This window comes from Dendrobates tinctorius, unplaced genomic scaffold, assembly GCF_039654945.1.
Source record: "Dendrobates tinctorius isolate UK_male_01 unplaced genomic scaffold, ASM3965494v1 ptg000342l, whole genome shotgun sequence".
Classification (NCBI taxonomy): Eukaryota; Metazoa; Chordata; class Amphibia; order Anura; family Dendrobatidae; genus Dendrobates; species Dendrobates tinctorius.
Window position 1 is genome coordinate 1,620,452 of NW_027362008.1, and position 14,947 is coordinate 1,635,398.

Consider the following 14,947-nt stretch of genomic DNA (forward strand, 5'->3'; position numbering starts at 1 on the left):
CACATCTACAAGACGACACCGACCACGACCGATGGATCCTGTAACTAAGGCTCCGATCACATCTACAAGACGACACCGACCACGACCGATGGATCCTGTAACTAAGGCTCCGATCACATCTACAAGACGACACCGACCACGACCGATGGATCCTGTAACTAAGGCTCCGATCACATCTACAAGACGTCACCGACCACGACCGATGGATCCTGTAACTGAGGCTCCGATCACATCTACAAGACGTCACCGACCACGACCGATGGATCCTGTAACTGAGGCTCCGATCACATCTACAAGACGACACCGACCACGACCGATGGATCCTGTAACTAAGGCTCCGATCACATCTACAAGACGTCACCGACCACGACCGATGGATCCTGTAACTAAGGCTCCGATCACATCTACAAGACGTCACCGACCACGACCGATGGATCCTGTAACTAAGGCTCCGATCACATCTACAAGACGTCACCGACCACGACCGATGGATCCTGTAACTGAGGCTCCGATCACATCTACAAGACGTCACCGACCATGACCGATGGATCCTGTAACTAAGGCTCCGATCACATCTACAAGACGTCACCGACCACGACCGATGGATCCTGTAACTAAGGCTCCGATCACATCTACAAGACGTCACCGACCACGACCGATGGATCCTGTAACTAAGGCTCCGATCACATCTACAAGACGTCACCGACCACGACCGATGGATCCTGTAACTGAGGCTCCGATCACATCTACAAGACGTCACCGACCACGACCGATGGATCCTGTAACTAAGGCTCCGATCACATCTACAAGACGTCACCGACCACGACCGATGGATCCTGTAACTGAGGCTCCGATCACATCTACAAGACGTCACCGACCACGACCGATGGATCCTGTAACTAAAGCTCCGATCACATCTACAAGACGTCACCGACCACGACCGATGGATCCTGTAACTGAGGCTCCGATCACATCTACAAGACGTCACCGACCACGGCCGATGGATCCTGTAACTAAAGCTCCGATCACATCTACAAGACGTCACCGACCACGACCGATGGATCCTGTAACTGAGGCTCCGATCACATCTACAAGACGTCACCGACCACGACCGATGGATCCTGTAACTAAGGCTCCGATCACATCTACAGGACGTCACCGACCACGACCGATGGATCCTGTAACTAAAGCTCCGATCACATCTACAAGACGTCACCGACCACGACCGATGGATCCTGTAACTAAGGCTCCGATCACATCTACAAGACGTCACCGACCACGACCGACGGATCCTGTAACTAAGGCTCCGATCACATCTACAAGACGTCATCGACCACGACCGACGGATCCTGTAACTAAGGCTCCGATCACATCTACAGGACGTCACCGACCACGACCGATGGATCCTGTAACTAAGGCTCCGATCACATCTACAAGACGTCACCGACCACGACCGACGGATCCTGTAACTAAGGCTCCGATCACATCTACAAGACGTCACCGACCACGACCGATGGATCCTGTAACTAAAGCTCCGATCACATCTACAAGACGTCACCGACCACGACCGATGGATCCTGTAACTAAGGCTCCGATCACATCTACAAGACGTCACCGACCACGACCGATGGATCCTATAACTAAGGCTCCGATCACATCTACAAGACGTCACCGACCACGACCGATGGATCCTGTAACTAAGGCTCCGATCACATCTACAAGACGTCACCGACCACGACCGATGGATCCTGTAACTAAGGCTCCGATCACATCTACAAGACGTCACCGACCACGACCGATGGATCCTGTAACTAAGGCTCCGATCACATCTACAAGACGTCACCGACCACGACCGACGGATCCTATAACTAAGGCTCCGATCACATCTACAAGACGTCACCGACCACGACCGATGGATCCTGTAACTAAAGCTCCGATCACATCTACAAGACGTCACCGACCACGACCGATGGATCCTATAACTAAGGCTCCGATCACATCTACAAGACGTCACCGACCACGACCGATGGATCCTATAACTAAGGCTCCGATCACATCTACAAGACGTCACCGACCACGACCGATGGATCCTGTAACTAAGGCTCCGATCACATCTACAAGACGTCACCGACCACGACCGATGGATCCTGTAACTAAGGCTCCGATCACATCTACAAGACGTCACCGACCACGACCGATGGATCCTGTAACTAAGGCTCCGATCACATCTACAAGACGTCACCGACCACGACCGATGGATCCTGTAACTAAGGCTCCGATCACATCTACAAGACGTCACCGACCACGACCGATGGATCCTGTAACTAAGGCTCCGATCACATCTACAAGACGTCACCGACCACGACCGATGGATCCTGTAACTAAGGCTCCGATCACATCTACAAGATGTCACTGACCACGACCGATGGATCCTGTAACTGAGGCTCCGATCACATCTACAAGACGTCACCGACCACGACCGATGGATCCTGTAACTGAGGCTCCGATCACATCTACAAGACGTCACCGACCACGACCGATGGATCCTGTAACTAAGGCTCCGATCACATCTACAAGACGACACCGACCACGACCGATGGATCCTGTAACTGAGGCTCCGATCACATCTACAAGACGTCACCGACCACGACCGATGGATCCTGTAACTAAGACTCCGATCACATCTACAAGACGTCACCGGCCACGACCGATGGATCCTGTAACTAAGGCTCCGATCACATCTACAAGACGTCACCGACCACGACCGATGGATCCTGTAACTAAGGCTCCGATCACATCTACAAGACGTCACCGACCACGACCGATGGATCCTGTAACTAAGGCTCCGATCACATCTACAAGACGACACCGACCACGACCGATGGATCCTGTAACTAAGGCTCCGATCACATCTACAAGACGTCACCGACCACGACCGATGGATCCTGTAACTAAGGCTCCGATCACATCTACAAGACGTCACCGACCACGACCGATGGATGCTGTAACTAAGGCTCCGATCACATCTACAAGACGTCACCGACCACGACCGATGGATCCTGTAACTAAGGCTCCGATCACATCTACAAGACGTCACCGACCACGACCGATGGATCCTGTAACTAAGGCTCTGATCACATCTACAAGACGTCACCGACCACGACCAATGGATCCTGTAACTAAGACTCCGATCACATCTACAAGACGTCACCGACCACGACCGATGGATCCTGTAACTAAGGCTCCGATCACATCTACAAGATGACACCGACCACGACCGATGGATCCTGTAACTAAGACTCCGATCACATCTACAAGACGTCACCGACCACGACCGATGGATGCTGTAACTAAGGCTCCGATCACATCTACAAGACGTCACCGACCACGACCGATAGATCCTGTAACTAAGGCTCCGATCACATCTACAAGACGTCACCGACCACGACCGATGGATCCTGTAACTAAGGCTCCGATCACATCTACAAGATGACACCGACCACGACCGATGGATCCTGTAACTAAGGCTCCGATCACATCTACAAGACGTCACCGACCACGACCGATGGATCCTGTAACTAAGGCTCCGATCACATCTACAAGACGTCACCGACCACGACCGATGGATCCTGTAACTAAGGCTCCGATCACATCTACAAGACGTCACCGACCACGACCGATGGATCCTGTAACTAAGGCTCCGATCATATCTACAAGACGTCACCGACCACGACCGATAGATCCTGTAACTAAGGCTCCGATCACATCTACAAGACGTCACCGACCACGACCGATAGATCCTGTAACTAAGGCTCCGATCACATCTACAAGATGACACCGACCACGACCGATGGATCCTGTAACTAAGGCTCCGATCACATCTACAAGACGTCACCGACCACGACCGATGGATCCTGTAACTAAGGCTCCGATCACATCTACAAGACGTCACCGACCACGACCGATGGATCCTGTAACTAAGGCTCCGATCACATCTACAAGATGACACCGACCACGACCGATGGATCCTGTAACTAAGGCTCCGATCACATCTACAAGACGTCACCGACCACGACCGATGGATCCTGTAACTAAGGCTCTGATCACATCTACAAGATGACACCGACCACGACCGATGGATCCTGTAACTAAGGCTCCGATCACATCTACAAGACGTCACCGACCACGACCGATGGATCCTGTAACTAAGGCTCCGATCACATCTACAAGACGTCACCGACCACGACCGATGGATCCTGTAACTAAGGCTCCGATCACATCTACAAGATGACACCGACCACGACCGATGGATCCTGTAACTAAGGCTCCGATCACATCTACAAGACGTCACCGACCACGACCGATGGATCCTGTAACTAAGGCTCCGATCACATCTACAAGACGTCACCGACCACGACCGATGGATCCTGTAACTAAGGCTCCGATCACATCTACAAGACGACACCGACCACGACCGATGGATCCTGTAACTAAGGCTCCGATCACATCTACAAGACGTCACCGACCACGACCGATGGATCCTGTAACTAAGGCTCCGATCACATCTACAAGACGTCACCGACCACGACCGATGGATCCTGTAACTAAGGCTCCGATCACATCTACAAGATGACACCGACCACGACCGATGGATCCTGTAACTAAGGCTCCGATCATATCTACAAGATGACACCGACCACGACCGATGGATCCTGTAACTAAGGCTCCGATCACATCTACAAGATGACACCGACCACGACCGATGGATCCTGTAACTAAGGCTCCGATCACATCTACAAGACGTCACCGACCACGACCGATGGATCCTGTAACTAAGGCTCTGATCACATCTACAAGATGACACCGACCACGACCGATGGATCCTGTAACTAAGGCTCCGATCACATCTACAAGACGTCACCGACCACGACCGATGGATCCTGTAACTAAGGCTCCGATCACATCTACAAGACGTCAGTGATGACGGATCCTGTCCCGCGGTCTCTGGCTCCTCACCTCGGTGCTGCCGTCGCTCAGGTGCTGGTACACGCTCAGTACTGTGCCGGCTCCCGCAGTTCTCTGTAGATTCGTTGATATTTAGGAGAAGATGAGATTTTCTCTTTTCCAGGAGGAATTTGATGCGGTGGATGATCTGAAGGACCTGTGGTGACGTCACTGTCATGTGACCAGGGGGCGGAGCTCAGTAGAGAAGTGGTGAAGGACCTGTGGTGACGTCACTGTCATGTGATCAGGGGCGGAGCTCAGTAGTGTGAGGGATGTAGGACCTGTGGTGACGTCACTAGGTACCGGGATACCATCTGTGGGCCACTGCTGTGACCGGGGCAGGGGTCGGAGCCTGATGGGGGCGCTCTCTCTGCAGTGTGAGATCAGAGAGTGCAGCCGTTAACCCTTGTGTGACCCCCTGCGGTGCCGTCTGTGCCCCTGTACACACTGTGTTGCTGACGGCGAGGGCCTTATATAGAGGGTCAGTGGGAAGTGACGGGGGCGCCCAGCGATGTGTGGTGTGTGCAGCGCCAGGACTGCGATCACTGCAGCAGGGGACGACCGCTGCAGTCAGTCACACAGATCAGCCAGGACTCCGATCACTCCAGCAGGTGACGACCGCTGCAGTCAGTCACACAGATCAGCCAGGACTCCGATCACTGCAGCAGGGGGAGACCGCTGCAGTCAGTCACACAGATCAGCCAGGACTCCGATCACTCCAGCAGGTGACGACCGCTGCAGTCAGTCACACAGATCAGCCAGGACTCCGATCACTGCAGCAGGGGGCGACCGCTGCAGTCAGTCACACAGATCAGCCAGGACTCCGATCACTGCAGCAGGGGACGACCGCTGCAGTCAGTCACACAGATCAGCCAGGACTCCGATCACTGCAGCAGGGGGCGACCGCTGCAGTCAGTCACACAGATCAGCCAGGACTCCGATCACTGCAGCAGGTGACGACCGCTGCAGTCAGTCACACAGATCAGCCAGGACTCCGATCACTGCAGCAGGGGGCGACCGCTGCAGTCAGTCACACAGATCAGCCAGGACTCCGATCACTCCAGCAGGTGACGACCGCTGCAGTCAGTCACACAGATCAGCCAGGACTCCGATCACTGCAGCAGGGGGCGACCGCTGCAGTCAGTCACACAGATCAGCCAGGACTCCGATCACTGCAGCAGGTGACGACCGCTGCAGTCAGTCACACAGATCAGCCAGGACTCCGATCACTGCAGCAGGGGGCGACCGCTGCAGTCAGTCACACAGATCAGCCAGGACTCCGATCACTGCAGCAGGGGGCGACCGCTGCAGTCAGTCACACAGATCAGCCAGGACTCCGATCACTCCAGCAGGGGACGACCGCTGCAGTCAGTCACACAGATCAGCCAGGACTCCGATCACTGCAGCAGGAGACGACCGCTGCAGTCAGTCACACAGATCAGCCAGGATTCCGATCACTCCAGCAGGTGACGACCGCTGCAGTCAGTCACACAGATCAGCCAGGACTCCGATCACTGCAGCAGGGGACAACCGCTGCAGTCAGTCACACAGATCAGCCAGGACTCCGATCACTCCAGCAGGTGACGACCGCTGCAGTCAGTCACACAGATCAGCCAGGACTCCGATCACTCCAGCAGGTGACGACCGCTGCAGTCAGTCACACAGATCAGCCAGGACTCCGAACACTGCAGTAGGTGACGACCGCTGCAGTCAGTCACACAGATCAGCCAGGACTCCGATCACTCCAGCAGGTGACGACCGCTGCAGTCAGTCAAACAGATCAGCCAGGACTCCGATCACTGCAGCAGGGGACGACCACTGCAGTCAGTCACACAGATCAGCCAGGACTCCGATCACTGCAGCAGGTGACGACCGCTGCAGTCAGTCACACAGATCAGCCAGGACTCCGATCACTGCAGCAGGGGATGACCGCTGCAGTCAGTCACACAGATCAGCCAGGACTCCGATCACTGCAGCAGGGGACGACCGCTGCAGTCAGTCACACAGATCAGCCAGGACTCCGATCACTGCAGCAGGTGGCGACCGCTGCAGTCAGTCACACAGATCAGCCAGGACTCCGATCACTGCAGCAGGGGGCGACCGCTGCAGTCAGTCACACAGATCAGCCAGGACTCCGATCACTGCAGCAGGTGACGACCGCTGCAGTCAGTCACACAGATCAGCCAGGACTCCGATCACTGCAGCAGGAGACGACCGCTGCAGTCAGTCACACAGATCAGCCAGGACTCCGATCACTGCAGCAGGGGACGACCGCTGCAGTCAGTCACACAGATCAGCCAGGACTCCGATCACTGCAGCAGGAGACGACCGCTGCAGTCAGTCACACAGATCAGCCAGGACTCCGATCACTCCAGCAGGTGACGACCGCTGCAGTCAGTCACACAGATCAGCCAGGACTCCGATCACTGCAGCAGGGGACGACCGCTGCAGTCAGTCACACAGATCAGCCAGGACTCCGATCACTCCAGCAGGTGACGACCGCTGCAGTCAGTCACACAGATCAGCCAGGACTCCGATCACTCCAGCAGGTGACGACCGCTGCAGTCAGTCACACAGATCAGCCAGGACTCCGATCACTGCAGTAGGTGACGACCGCTGCAGTCAGTCACACAGATCAGCCAGGACTCCGATCACTCCAGCAGGTGACGACCGCTGCAGTCAGTCACACAGATCAGCCAGGACTCCGATCACTGCAGCAGGTGACGACCGCTGCAGTCAGTCACACAGATCAGCCAAGACTCCGATCACTCCAGCAGGTGACGACCGCTGCAGTCAGTCACAGATCAGCCAGGACTCCGATCACTGCAGCAGGTGACGACCGCTGCAGTCAGTCACACAGATGAGCCAGGACTCCGATCACTCCAGCAGGTGACGACCGCTGCAGTCAGTCACACAGATCAGCCAGGACTCCGATCACTCCAGCAGGAGACAACCGCTGCAGTCAGTCACACAGATCAGCCAGGACTCCGATCACTCCAGCAGGGGACGACCGCTGCAGTCAGTCACACAGATCAGCCAGGACTCCGATCACTCCAGCAGGTGACGACCGCTGCAGTCAGTCACACAGATCAGCCTCTCCCGTTCCTGGAGACAACGAGGTTATTTACTGCGGTGATATAAACCTTCTCTTTCTACAGGTTCCAGTGTCGGGGCCCCTGTCTCCGGCTGCAGGGTGTTCCTGAGCTTTATTCACCATCCCCTGGTCCAGTGCGAACACTGCGGAGATGGCGTCACCTCGACATCGCTGCAGCCAATCAGTGAGCTCTTATTTGACAAACTGCTGAGCCCACTGACTGGCTGCAGTGATGTAGACGTGGCGTCACTGCTGCAGACAGTAACAGACACCAGGAGCAGCAGCAGTGACTCCGCGCTGGACCTGGGGACAGTGAGTAAAGCACAAGATGTTGGGTTTATAAAGCAGACTGCTCCTGTTTGGGACGTTTTCTGAAAATCCCTTTAAGGGCTGCAGATTCTCTTCAGTGTTTGGAGCGTAGACGGGGCTGCACTGGATCAGAGAGAACGCGTCTTAGGCCTCACATTGGCGGTTGTGTCCGCAGCGTTTATGCCGCATTCATTCGCATGCGTCGTGTTTTCCTACCTATAACGCTGTGGACGCAGGTACATGCGCTCGTCTGCTTTCTGCCGCGTTTCACTACGCATGCGTCGTCTGGGGTTTTGCGGCGGGGCGCGGCTAACGCAACATGCGGCAATTTGCCGACACCAGACGCATGCGGCCGCTTGTGAAGGAATGCGATGAAACAATAGAATCATAGAATCGTAGAGTTGGAAGGGACCTCCTGGGCCATCTGGTCCAACCCCCTGCTCAAAGCAGGATTCGCTAAATCATCCCAGTCAGATGTCTGTCCAGCCTCTGTTTGAAGACTTCCATTGAAGGAGAACTCACCACTTCTCGTGGCAGCCTGTTCCACTCATTGATCACTCTAACTGTCAAAAAGTTTTTTCTAATATCTAATCTGTGTCTCCTCCCATTCAGTTTCATCCCATTGCTTCTAGTCTTTCCTTGTGCAAATGAGAATAAAGTTGATCCTTCTACAATGTGACAGCCCTTTAGATATTTGTAGACAGCTATTAAGTCTCCTCTCAGTCTTCTCTTTTGCAAACTAAACATTCCCAAATCCTGCAACCTTTCCTCATAAGACAGGGTTTGCAGACCGGTCACCATTCTGGTCGCTCTTTTCTGAACTTGCTCCAGTTTGTTGATGTCTTTTTTAAAATGTGGTGCCCAAAACTGGACACAATATTCCAGATGAGGTCTGACCAAAGAGGAGTAGAGGGAAATAATGACTTCACGTGATCTAGACTGTATGCTTCTGTTAATACATCCTAGAATTGCATTTGCCTTTTTTGCTGCTGCATCACACTGTTGACTCATATTCAGTCTGTGATCTATTAGTATACCCAAATCTTTTTCACATGTGCTGTCACTTAGCCCTATTCCTCCCATTCTATATATGCTTTTTACATTTTTATTGCCCAGATGTAGTACTTTGCATTTCTCCCTGTTAAAAACCATTCTGTTAGTTGCTGCCCACTTCTCCAGTTTATTTAAATCTTTTTGAATCCTCTCTCTCTCTTCTCTAGTATTAGCTATCCCTCCTAGCTTTGTGTCATCAGCAAATTTAATCAGTTTACCCTCAATTCCTTCATCTAAATCGTTGATAAAGATGTTGAACAATACAGGGCCCAGGACAGAGCCCTGTGGAGCCCCACTTGAGACATTCTTCCAACTGGATGTGCAGCCATTTACGACCACTCTTTGGGTCCGATCACTAAGCCAGTTATGAATCCACCTAACAGTTGCCTTGTCCATTCCATACTTAATCATTTTTTCAATAAGGATTGTATGAGAGACTTTGTCAAATGCTTTGCTGAAGTCAATATATACTATATCTACAGCATTTCCTTGATCCACCCAATCAGTGATACCGTCATAGAAGGAAATTAAGTTAGTCTGACATGACTTATTAGTTACAAACCCATGCTGACTCTGTTTAATCACTTCATTCTTATCCAGGTATTGACATACATGTTGTTTAATAATTTGTTCAAAGATCTTTCCTGGTATAGAAGTCAGACTCACCGGCCTATAGTTACCTGGGTCCACCTTCTTCCCCTTTTTGAAGATAGGAACAACATTTGCTCTTCTCCAGTCTTCTGGCACTTCTCCTGTTCTCCAAGAATTTTCAAAGATTATAGAGAGGGGTTCAAAAATTTCTTCTGCTATCTCCTTCAGTAGTCTGGGGTGTAATTCATCTGGACCTGGAGACTTGAATTCATTTAGGCTAGCTAAGTGTTTCCTCACTATCTTTCTGTTTATAGATATCCTGGATTCTTCTATTCCCTTAATAGGACAGTGAATAACAGTTGATGTTACATTTCCTTTCTGAGAGAAAACAGATGCAAAATAGGAATTTAAAAGTTCAGCCTTCTCAACATCCTGTCTTACCATTTCATCATTTTCATCCTGTAAAAATCCTATAGCATCTTTGACTTTTCTTTTACTTTTGACATATCCCCAAAATCCTTTATTATCGCTTTTGACATCTCTTGCAAGCCTCAATTCATTTTCAGCTTTAGCTAATCTGATTTGTGCCCTGCAGGTTCTGCAGACAGCATTATATTCTTCTTTAGATATGCCTCCCTCTTTCCATTTTATAAACATTTTTTTCTTCCTTTTTAGCATGTGCTTAAGTTCTGTGTTCATCCATCCTGGTTTCCTTAACTGCTTCCTATTCTTCCCTCTTTTCGGAATTGTTAACAACTGTGCTTTGAGAATTTCATTTTTCAAGATTTCCCATCCTTCCTGGACATTTTTGTCTTTAAGGATATCCAGCCATTGGATCCCTCCAATTCTCTTTCTGAATCCCTTAAAATCTGCCTTTCTGAAATCTAACCTTGACGTCTGAGTCTTCACAGGTCTTCCGCCTCTAGTTATCCAAAATTCTAAAATAGCATGGTCGCTACCTCCTAGGGTCCCAGCCACTTTTACCTCCTCAACCATTTCCTCCCTGTTTATAAGGATTAGATCCAAGGTAGCAGTTCCTCTTGTTTTCTCCCTTACCTTTTGGAAGATAAAGTTGTCAGCAAGAGAGGATAAGAATTTCCTTGACCTGTTAGTTTTGCCTGAGAGAGATTCCCAACAAATGTCTGGGTAGTTGAAATCTCCCATGACAACTATGTCATATTTTTTGGAGAACTTGGCCATTTGATGCATAAAGAGTTCATCCATATCTTCAGCTTGCACAGGCGGCCTGTAGTAAATGCCTACAATGGTGTCCTTTCCATTGTTCTGTCCTTGTATTCTTACCCAAACAGTTTCCACAGAACTCCCAGTCTCTGAAGCTTCAATCGCTGTGCAGATATACGCGTTTCTAACATACAATGCGACACCCCCTCCTCGTTTATCAAGTCTGTTTCTTGCAAATAAGTTGTATCCTTCTAGTCTTGTATTCCAATCATGTGTATTGTCCCACCAAGTTTCAGTGATTCCAATGACATCATATTTCTTTTCCTGTGTTAGTAGTTCCAATTCTCCTTGTTTGTTGTCCATGCTTTGTGCATTAGTATAGAAACATTTCAGTTTGTGATTGGTTTCTCTTTCTCCAATATTTTTATTAATTAGATTCTTTCGTCTTTGTTCTTCCTTTCCACTTCTAATAGCAGAGTTCTCAATAGCATTTGTCAGGTGTATGGCTTTTTCTGGCCTTTTGCTTCCCTTCCCATGTTGTTCTAGTTTAAAGCTCTCCTTACAAGTGTAGCAAGGCGACTTCCGAATACATGCTTACCAGTCTTCGTAAGGTGCACCCCATCTCTAGCAAGTAGTCCATCGTATAAGTAGTTCACTCCGTGATCCAGAAATCCAAATCGTTGCTGACGGCACCATCGACGTAGCCAGTTGTTCACCTGCAGAATCTTATTCCACCTCCTTGTTCCATGGCCATCCACTGGGAGGATGGAAGAGAAGACCACCTGCGCTCCCAGTTCTTTCACTTTCTTGCCTAAGTCTTCAAAGTCTCTGCAGATGGTTTCCAGGTCGTTTCTTGCGGTGTCATTTGTCCCCACATGTAGTAGCAGGAATGGGTAGTCATCTGTAGGTCTGAAGAGTCCTGATATCCTGTCAGACACATCTTTAATTTTTGCATTACATGTCTATGAGGACGCATGCTTACGCCTGTACACACGGCTGTTAGCGGTTTTCACGCCTGTGTTTTTCCAGAGTAAACCTGTCTAGATACTGATTAGCCGCCCACAAAGAGAGATGAAAAGAGGGAGCGCACAGTCACTGCCCATCACTCTCCACACACTGGAGACAGCACTGAGCTCCAGGCAAATGTATGAGCACAACGGAATGTCTGTGTGACCTCTGGATTGTGACTCCCTGCAGTGTGCAGTTATCTCTGTCTCCTCTTCAGCATGGCCTCTAGCCCGGAGCACACAGGACAGGATTCTGAAGTGCGCACCTTCCAACTGATCGGTGTCACCGGACATATGTGCCAAGATCATGTTTATCTTTTACAGAACACTTCATCAAGTGACCAGGGGGAGGCACAAGGACCGGTGGGCAGACGGCGTGTAAGGTTTTATTTGAGTGTTAATATTTTTTCTGGTCTTTTTGGTGTTTTTTTTTTCAGGGTTTTTTCCATGTTTATGTCCAACATAAATGTTCCACAACGGGAGGATCACTACATCGATAATGACCTCCTGATATCGCTTGTTCAGGAGAGAGTCGCCTTGTGGGACACCCGGGAGCGAGACCACTCGGACATGGTGGTGCTTCGGCGGTTGTGGAATGAGGTGGCCCAAGAGCTGATGGATGACTGGGACAACGCTACGCCAAGAGCCAGAAAGGACTTTCGTAAGTATTGTAATGTCTGACGCAGCAGTGAACCTGTAAAGGCCGTGAGCACACAACCGTGTGTGATGCGATAAACCCCTGGTTGTGTGATCCCGGCCTAAAGTGCATTGTTTAACCCTTTTTTTATCCCCTTTCACAGTGAACAAAGTCAGAACCCGTTGGCTTTCAATGAAGGATCTCTTCAACAAGGACCTGAGACTGGAGAACCAGGCTCACAGTGGTGGTGCAGCAAGGCTCAGGAAGTACAAGTATCACCGGATGCTCGCTTTCATGAGGCCTGTCCTTGCTCGGAGAATGTAAGTATTTGTGTTGTATTCCATTGTGTTGTGTTCCCTAATCTGAATTTTTCTATTCCACAGGAGATGGCGCTTGTACAATTGGTATTTTTTGGTAGTAATGTTTTTCTTTTCTTTTCACAGCACCCTGGAGCCTGGTTCTTCCTCTGGAGCAGTCCTTCAGCGAACAGCCTCAGAGCAGTCCCAGCCATCCACCAGCGAAGCAGCAAGTAGGCCGGCGTCACAAGCAGGAGAACAGGCAGCTGGTCCGTCAGGTCTTCTCCTGTCCCAGGCCTCCTCCGCCTCTGTGTATGTTGGGTCTTCCCGACAGCGGCAGAAGGTCTCGGAAAGGACAGTCATGCCCGAGTCTCTACACTTGAGCACAGTTTTCCAGGATGGCATGAAGTCGATGGTAGATAGACTGAGTAGTGTTAGGAACCATGTTGACACACTTTTCCAGTCTGTCCACCAGAGCCTTGACCATCTAGAAGCCGACATCCAGAGGCCAGCACATCATTTTTTTTATGGCCATAGAACGGGGCATGGCAGAAAACCTGACGCCTGAACTTCAGCTGATTGTGATGCAGGCCTGCAATGCTGCTTACGTTCAGGCGAAGCAGCAGTCGATTATACCCACAGGCACATGTATTTCCAACTGTGCCACCAGTTACCCGGTTTACGTCTCTACTGAGTCTGCTGCATACCCCTGTATGGCCACCACCATGCCCAGTCCTGCCGCACTACACTACAGCGCCGCCACCACCATGCCGAGTGCAGTTGAGAGCCACTCCACCATGCCGAGTCCTGCATGGATTCCCACCGCCACCATCACGCAGAGTCCTGCTCCTGCACAGCCATCAACCGCCACCATCACGCAGGTTCCTGCTCCTTAATGGCCGTCCACCAGCACCCAGATTCGATGTCCTGCACGCTCGTCCACTGCCACCATGCCTTCTGAACCCACCACTCCAACCCTTCCAAAGAGAAGAAGAAGCAGCCAGCAAACACATGGGAAGCAGAAAAAGAGGAAATGAGAACAGAGGTGGGAAAGGACAGGTGTGCTCCCTCCACCACCCTCACCTCCCAATGTGTCTGTTATGTCCAGTTTGTCCCTCCCTTCTAATGTCTCTCCCGTCCCATGTTTCCACTCCTAATGTGTCAACCTCCATCCTTGATCTCCCAGACCCCAAACATCTATTAGCCCCTTCCCCTGGAACCAATCCTCCCGTCTCCACACCCCCCAGGTCCGTAACATTTTCCCCTCATTTTGTGAAAAATATATATTTATTTTTTTTTGTAAATAAAATTGTGGTGTTTGCCCCCTATCACTGCTTGCTCTTTGTCTCTTTCGTCGCCGTCAACACACAAATCACCGTATACACACAAAAATATTCAGGATTGAGAGTCCTCAGTGGTTGATACCTTTTAATGGCGAACTGAAAAGATGGTAATACATTGCAAGCTTTCGAGACTACTCAGGTCTCTTCATCAGGCTAGACTAATACAAAATCTGAAGTCACATATTTATGCACAATATAACACAGAAAAAATGCAATAGATGAGACAAGTGACGTGAAGCAGAATAGACACAGACACCTCATAGCTTCATGAAACACAATCTTCTCTTCCTTTTCTTTCTTGTGTCTGTCATGGAGCTATGAGGTGGCAAAAAAACAGAGAGGCCTGATAACAGGTGAAGTGTAAAGCATGGGGGACATAAAGAAAGTAAACAGGCGTTGTAGTAAAAAATTTTTATTTTACATAAAACATT

At 50.6% G+C, this 14,947-nt stretch overlaps 2 protein-coding genes across 3 annotated transcripts in view; one reads left to right on the forward strand and one right to left on the reverse strand.

The window, feature by feature from the left end:
- Nucleotides 1-14,947, reverse strand: part of LOC141074937 (uncharacterized) — a 153,404-nt gene that overhangs the window by 24,037 nt on the left and 114,420 nt on the right. The window contains exon 1 of one of the 2 annotated variants that reach the window (XM_073562263.1): nucleotides 5,017-5,173. The exons of the other annotated variant lie outside the window; for it this stretch is intronic. The gene's annotated coding sequence lies outside the window, so the exon portion shown is untranslated. Of the gene's footprint in view, nucleotides 1-5,016; nucleotides 5,174-14,947 lie in introns of those variants that run through there. 2 annotated transcript variants of the gene reach the window in all.
- On the forward strand, nucleotides 11,164-14,501 carry LOC141074943 (uncharacterized). The gene is made up of 3 exons (XM_073562272.1): nucleotides 11,164-12,901; nucleotides 13,041-13,197; nucleotides 13,321-14,501. The coding sequence occupies exons 1-3, from the start codon at nucleotides 12,460-12,462 to the stop codon at nucleotides 13,739-13,741; spliced, it is 1,020 nt and encodes a 339-aa protein (XP_073418373.1). The 5' UTR covers nucleotides 11,164-12,459; the 3' UTR covers nucleotides 13,742-14,501.